Raw genomic sequence first — 7,956 nt, forward strand, 5'->3', positions numbered from 1 at the left:
CGAATGCGAAACTACCGTCTTTCTGTCTTCGCAATTCGCCTGTCTACCGCCTAATGAAAGAAACCATAAAGCGTCTAATTTTGAAAACGCCTTTAAACGTACAAATGGCCGTAATTAAGGGCTACTCGAAGTCGATACCGCAGCACCACCATCGTAGGACGTTTGGCGACCGACTTCCTGAGCGACCGCTTTCATTGCTGCAAATTCCTTTCATGGGACTTGGTCAGCATTTGCCCCGTTGCCCGTACGCTTCCGCTCATTCCCCGCTGCCACTCTGCGCTCCGCTTGCTTTCTTTTAATTCCACTTTAAACGACAAATTAAGCTGTACAGAAAGAATGCTACCGATCGGGCGAATGATAGGGCGAAGAGAGAGAGAGAGAGAGGGTCATAGAACGCAAGAGGGGAAAGAGCATTTCTTGTACCGGAATTTCCACTGTGTCAGCAGTGGGAAGTAATAACGTTGCAGGTATTACAGGGAAACCTGAAATTATGTGCACAGCGCACAGTCGAACCAATTCATGCTATTTTTTGTTCCTTTCCTATCCATTCATAGACATACACTTGCACATACATACGCATACAGACTGAATGGCTGATAGGTAAGCGCTCGGTATGCACCTTAATGTGTCTGTGTGTGTCCATGTGCCCGGAAACCCGAGAACTAAGGGATTTAAATTAAATTCAAATATTTCCCGGCAATTAAGCACACAGCTCTCTCTTTCTCTATCTCCGTGTCCGGACCCGAAATTATCAGCATTTGTCTACGCTTTCTTTCTTTCCCCTTGTTTTGCCCCTACCGTGCGGCGTGCACTTTGCCGTTCCGTTCGAAATGTGCACTCGCAGCTCGGTGCTGCGACCCTGCCTGCATAATGGGATTCCCTTTCCCTTTTTTCACGCCTTGCACAGGAAGCGGAGGAGCGGAAAGAAAGGAAGCACCCTTGCAGGTTGTGTGAGTGTGTATGTGTGTGTTGTGACGTTCTTACCTGGCCTTGCCTTTGCGAGAGAAATTTATAGCACCCATCAACTGTGGGTACGGTATTTGGCTTTCTGTCCGGCTCTTACCGCACTATTGTTAGGGGGAGGAAAACAAGGACGCAACAAGCAGTGCAGTAATGCGAAACAACCTGTGCAGCAGAAGCAGCAGCAGCAGGTTGCCATGACACCAACACACAAAGAGACGATTGCAATATGGTTGGCAGCACTTAAGCAAACGAGCTCTGTTTGAAGCCGTGTCCTACAGTGTCCGCCTGCTGGCAAGTGTTTCCGGGTGACCAGTTGGCCCTTGGCTCAGACATTCGGGGTTATTAGTTCGTCCAGAGTCACCGTGGCAGGAGGTTGGCAGTCAGTCGAGAGCAGCTGCAAAATTTATTGACATTGGCCGGTTGGAGCAAAGTTTTTCTATTACAAGTGCACACGGATCGAAGAACAACCCAAAAACAAAACAAAAAACCCTGTACTTCGAACATCGAAAAACATCACCACCACCACCAATAGCCGAACACGATTCATTTGATTAGGTTCAGTTCGGTTAGTTTGGCTTAATCTTGCCGGGCTGTGGATGTGCATAATGTACGTGCCAGACGGTGTTGGCAGTGCGAATTAATCTGTGACTGTTCGCCGTGTGAAGTTGTCTGCCTGCGGTTAAGTACACACTCTGCTCAAGTAGTGTGTCCGGAGTGGAAGGAAGGAAGACACACAGTGAAAATCACTCTCCAGGGAGTTCGTCGGGACGCTGGACGCGAGGAAAAAACAAGGACCCCCAAACAATGAGAAACACAATGGTAAAAGTGAGTGCTTTTTTCTTTCTTTATTAGAACTTATTTTCTCCCATAATACGTACAACTGTGTCTGAGTCTGAGGTTACCCTGTGTGTTCGTGTGTTAGTGCGTGGTTAGATATCTTCATCTCGCCGTCGGTCGGGTATGGCTTTAGCTTTTCTTCACCCTTTCAAGTGTTTTCATCAAGCAAAGTTTATCAGGCTTCTTAGAGCATGAATTAATCAATTTCCCTTCCCACTGCGCTGTTCGCTACGTGTTTGGATCTGTGTGTGTGTCGACACGTGTGTATCTGTGCCCGTATGTGTGCGCGCTTCATCTAGCCTGTAGGTGTGCTTTTAGAGCACTTTTTTTCTTGCACACCGCTAAAGATGCCTTTCTCTCGCTGCATTCATTTCTGTTTGCAAGAATCCGCAGCCGGCCCCCTTTCTCCCACTTTATTATTCATTTGTTTGTGATGAGTTCAAACCGAACGAATGTGGGCGCGCCGCTCAGGAGTAAAAAATAAACTTTTGCAAAAGTTTCGTACGCGGGCAAATCGTCGGGATCGTCTTGCAAATGGACGAATGGAGGGCGCATATCCGTGGGTAATCTGCTTTTTTGTCTCGGTCTCTCCGCCTTCTCCCGAAGGAAAAGACCGGTCTGAGCTTTGCAAACCATAAAACATGGGAACGGCAACAGGCTGCCGGTGGTCGAGGCCATCGGGTGGAGGGATCAGAAAAATATTTTTGCCAGTTTGAGCCACCACCGAGTGACAGGAGTGCATCCGGGACCGGGCACCAGCAAGGAGTGGTAGCGCGGGATAAACACTTCTACGGTGCTGCAGATCGGTGCAGCACGTGCGAAAAGCTGCTTCATCAGGAGACCGAAGGAATGCGACCTATTTTCCAGCGCCACCTTGGATGCCACGGACAATGAATGCACGTGAAGCAATGGCCGACCGCGGAAAGAGCACCCTCTCAGCAGCTCGAACGGGGCGCGATCGGGGCAATCTTTTTGAAGCTTCCGAGTGTTGAGAGTTGGCAGCGAGCTGGGATTTCCTTTTTGTGCACTTTCTAGTAGGGCTAACACGGGTAGGTGCACGCAGGGGGAGAACTTTTCCAAACCCAACCCCATCGGTGAACGATTTCGACGCAGCTTGCTAGGATGTTGTAGAGCGAATGTTTTGGCGAATTGCATTGCTACAACTTGAATTCCGACGGGACTTTAACGTAACGGATACGGGGTTATTCCACTCGGGAACTGAATTGCATTACATTCACCCGATAAAGGTTGAAAATGCATTTTGCTATACAAAACAACAGAATATTGGACCAGATTTATTATTTAATGGTTTTCGTTCCATTAAAGACACAACGGTGTGTTTTATTGTTGAGTTATACGAACAAAAACTAGGAATTCAATTTCATTCAACATCTGTGTTGATTACAAAATTCAAAATCTCCTTTAGGAGACTCTATAACGCATTTTACGCATTTTACTCAAACATTTTATCAGAGAATAGATTTTAGTATTTATAGAGCTACAAAAAGCCAAATTGTTAGTAATTGGTTGAGCCATTTCCTCCAATTATGACTTTTATGTTTCTTTCACACCTTTCAACCTTTCAACAAACAATATGGTTATGCCAACACACCACCAATGCCAATTAACGATGCCATAACACAATAACGATAAACATGTCAGACAAACATTAACAATAACGCGTCGATTTCCATTAGCTCAATGTCACTAAGCAGTTACCAATAATGTTACCAAGCCAGGCAAAAGAGCAAATTAGGTTGACATTCGTTACGGGGAAAGCTGGTTTTCCATGTCACAAAAATCCGTGCCCTGCGCGGTGTAATTATGAGCAAAATTATGCCTCCCAAACAGCAGGCACACTCAGCTGGATAGGGCTCGGCATTGTTATCGATGTGAAGATATGAATTGTTCTAATATGTTACCGTCTCATTATTGCAGCTATTCAGTCTCCTTCTCGCTGGCGGTGTCCTGCTGGGCGTCACGCTGGCAAACGAAACTAATAAGCTTCAGTCCCAGCCTGCCGTTCAATCGGAGCAATTGCTGAGAAACAAGCGTGGTCTGCTATCCGCACTCTTTGGCGCTGGAACGGATCAGACCACGGTACAGCCAGCGGAAGTGCTGCCCATCTATGGCGATCCAGCAAAGCCTCCGCTCCATATGCTGTACGGACATTCAACGGGGCTGCATGGTGGACCTGCTTACCCACCTTATCCGGTGATGTTCCTGCCAGGGCCTCCAGCGGCCGTCGGTGAGCATAACCCGTACCTTCCTATGCTGGCCTACGGTGGTGTTGCTTCTGCCCCACTGCAACCTGTAACCGGAGACACTAATCATCTTGCAACGCTCGTTGGTTGGCCCGAACCGACAGCATTTCCACCACTGGCACCTTCCACGGAAGCTCCGATTATCGCTGCCCCAGTAACAGAGGATCCAAAGCAGCAGCAAACCACACCAGTCGATCAAAGTTTGGCCAAGTCAGCCTATCTGATGAAATTGAACCTATCACCGGCGGACGAGCGCGAATTGAAGCGATTAGCCAAGTTGCTCGGAGTGACCGATTTCGAGCATCTGCCACCGTTCGAAGATGTCAAAGCGCTCCTTGGCACATCCACGTCAGCCGAAACCATCAAAGCAATCAAAGAGTACGCCTCCACGCCGGACGGGCTGGAACTTATCAAGGACTATGTGATGAGCTACCAGCCAGCCAAACGCATCAGCCTCGGCAAGGAACCGTACGAGGGAAACGAGGTCGCACCAGAAGCATCGGATTCTGCCAAGCCAACTGACGGCGTGGGCTCGTCACTGGGAAGCGGGTTTTTAGCTCAACTGCGCCGACTGAAATCGTTGCTTACATTTGGCTACTTTGATAGTAACAATGAAACGCCAGCAGAGGCGCCGGTAGAAGACGTTACGCCTGAAGTTCTCAGCGAGGCACCCTTTACACCGAACGAGTATCCTGGCTTCGAGGTACGCGATGTGCGCGGATCCGCTGCACCTGTCCCCGTTGCGCATTACTTGATACCGGTGCGTACATTGCCCCGGCACTCTTCTCCCACCGAGTTGAAATATGCATCGGCATTGCCGTTCCCTTACGCCGTCCATTACCCATCAGTTGTGCCACAACTTCAGGACTCGAACCCATTCGCCATGCGTACAGAGGTGGAAAGCTTTCAGTACGTTCCCGAAGCGACCAATCCTCAGCTGTTGGTAAGCCAGCCCAGTGCAGCGAGCGTTACCGTGCCGACCGATGCTCCGCTTCCCAAACGTGTCGCTCCGCCAACACTGGCCACCGGAGAGGTGCATTCCTTTGAACGGGCGGATATTGAACAACCGGTCCGTACCACCACACCAGCCGAAGGGCAAAAGCAGTCTGAGCAAACTTTGAACACTGTAACTAACACCGTTGTAGAGCCAAATGTAACACCGACCCTGAACAATGTCGATGAGCTGGCGCAAGATACAACTGATTTCATCCTAAACGTCCTGGATACCGAGCATTCCACGTAACACGATTTCGGGGGTTGAGAGTGTCAACGATTGATGCGTATTTGCAGTTGGGAGATTTAAAGCATAGTTGTCACTCTATTTAAAGTCTGAAAAAGTAACGTAGCTACATTATTGCATCTGTATAAACGAACTCATGAACATAGACTCTCTGTTAGGAGGTGTGTCAATTCTTCAATCGAATTATTGATACCGTCTCACCATTAATTAATCGTGCACTGTATGATTTTAAATTAATAATAATTCTTTGGTGGCAAATCTGTACGGAATGGATTATATACTTATTAAAACAATTATTTAACTAAATCTATGAAATAAAAATATATACTTTAAAAAAATACCCGCGATGTTGGTTTTAATTTACAAATGGTCTTAGTTTTGAAATTTATATATTTTTTTGTTTGTTTTGTACTATTTTTTAATTTGGACTATCGTCAATTTATGGCCTATTTCTGGTTGAGACAGAACTCAATTGACAAGGATTGAGATATATAAGTGTACAGTGAATTGAATAATCGTACAACGAGTTTAATTCTTTATAGTGATTCATTCGTTGAATTGAAAAAAACTCCAAACTTTTCAGTTCGCGGGCCGCATTGTTTCACAATTAACGTTGTAAAGGGCAATTTTTACGCTACCATCACCATAGGTAAAATATGAAACATCGTTTTAACTATAAAATATAAATTGAATTTATCTAATTCCTACATCTTTCTTTTATTAAATTTTTATTCCCGTCTTTCAAAAGTAAAAAATTAAATTTTGATCAATGAGTAAAAAAATAAGCTCTTTATTTTAATCTTTACAATGTCATCGCGGGCCGCATGAGGGGCCGCGGGCCGTAGTTTAGAGAGCCCTAGTCTAGGAGAACTCCTGCATTCAGTGTGAGAGTGAATGTGAAGATTATAGACGAAATTTTAAGACTTTCCGGAATACGAATCAAATCGACGGTAATTTGAAACATGAACTCAAAACAATCGTTGCGAAATATTTTTGCAATGTTTATAATAAAATTATTGAAAATAATTATTTTTTTCCTTTAATGTAGAAATTTTGCTTTAGTAAAGTGAATTTGACAGACTCACTTAAATAAATGCGGTTAGACATACAGCGGTTTGACCGATTAAAGTTGAATTAGTAAGAAAATATGAAATGCCAAAAATGCCTTAAGAATCCCCAATTTGAAGCTATACTGTATGTAAAAAGATTTTTGTACAAATAGCGCCTACCGTAAATGTACGTAAACAGTCGTTTTTCGCGATTTTCGGAAAACACGGGAGAAATATTTAAAAACAGTTGACATATAATTTGTTGTTGTGGTTGTTTTATTTTTTTACGAGGCTTTTTAGCATTCGCCTCTCGTAATTTACAATTCAGAAACTACTAATACTATTTGAGATTTAAAAAAATGAATTTAAAGTTAAACAAGAAAAAAATTACAAGAGTTCTTTTGGTAATGGTGAAAGGTGAAAATGTTTGTTAATTCTAACGCTTTTTTCATTTAAATTATGTTTTTTTTTTATATTTTTATCTTTATATTTATCTTTATATTTCTTCCTACACTTGTTTGTAGAGATTAGTGTCCTTTAGAAAATTCAAAAGTTTTTCAATTTCATTGTAATTGTTGGAAAGTACAATATCCAAGTGCTCTCAAAGTCTGTGTCTCTTCCTTTCTGCGGAATATCCAAAACAATTCCTTAAAATGTGTTCCACCGTTGTATCACATCCACAAAATGGGCAGATTAACGGTGATTCCTTTTTAAATTTTTTACGTGTGCGTAAGTCGGGTGTGTCTAATTCTCAACCTTGTTAATACTCTTTGATCGCTGTGATCTAGTGGATCGTTCCAAGGTGCCGTAGTTTGTTTTATTTTTTTTTTTTAAGTTGGTAATGGGCGATTTGTTCCAAATGTTTTGCCAGCTTTGATTTATCAATACTTTCCACCACAAGGATGCATCACTTCTAGAGATAGTTCCATCTACATGATCTTTGATCATCCTACTTTCATTCGCAAGACGGTCAGCTACTTCGTTTCCTGCGATTCCTTTATGCCCTGGTATCCAACAGAATTCGATTAACCTTTAATAATGATTCAATAGTTTCTGTGTAAGGGTTTCGTATGGGCCCTTTCTCTAGTGCTCTACACTAGCGCTATCTGTGAAAATAACGTTAGGTCTGTCATTTACGGTCGCTTCTTCAGTTGCTATCATAATAGCAATAGCCTCTGCTGAGAATATTGATGTGTTCTCCGAAAGCTTAATACTACAGCGAGCATTTGGCGATGTTATGCCACAGCCAGCAGAACTATTGTAGACCGAGCCATCGCTATAAATTTTATTATATATTTATATTTGTTGGCGATACGCATTTGATAGTTTTGTACTATTTGTTGTTCGTGTTTGCTTAGTTTTTGCAATGTTCAGTAGATTGTGGGGATTTTGTCGTACCAAGGTCTAGTCGAACAGCTTGTGAGTTTAGCTATGTTGGGCATGCTGTGACCTGTTAGTTGTCTTAACACCTTGTTGGCTCTATCTACAAAATAATTTGCTTCGATTCCTTTTTCAATGAGTCTGCCAGCTAGGTTTTCTAATTTAAGGACTACAACATGATCGAGAGGTAATTGTCCACTTTCACAAAGTACTGCGGTGATTG

General features: G+C 43.7%; 1 protein-coding gene across 1 annotated transcript; it reads left to right on the forward strand.

The window, feature by feature from the left end:
• Window positions 1–1,072: 1,072 nt before the first annotated feature.
• Window positions 1,073–5,639, forward strand: LOC133391682 (uncharacterized). Its single transcript, XM_061647351.1, has 2 exons — window positions 1,073–1,788; window positions 3,739–5,639. The coding sequence occupies exons 1-2, from the start codon at window positions 1,768–1,770 to the stop codon at window positions 5,305–5,307; spliced, it is 1,590 nt and encodes a 529-aa protein (XP_061503335.1). The 5' UTR covers window positions 1,073–1,767; the 3' UTR covers window positions 5,308–5,639.
• The last annotated feature ends 2,317 nt before the right edge of the window (window positions 5,640–7,956 follow it).

Source organism: Anopheles gambiae, chromosome 2 (genome assembly GCF_943734735.2).
Source record: "Anopheles gambiae chromosome 2, idAnoGambNW_F1_1, whole genome shotgun sequence".
Taxonomy (NCBI): Eukaryota; Metazoa; Arthropoda; class Insecta; order Diptera; family Culicidae; genus Anopheles; species Anopheles gambiae.

Excerpts from the sequence above, each read along its gene's own strand:
- LOC133391682 (XM_061647351.1), top strand. The coding sequence starts at position 1,768 with ATGAGAAACACAATGGTAAAA. Across the intron at positions 1,789-3,738 it reads TGAGAAACACAATGGTAAAA|CTATTCAGTCTCCTTCTCGC; the intron begins GTGAGTGCTTTT and ends TCATTATTGCAG.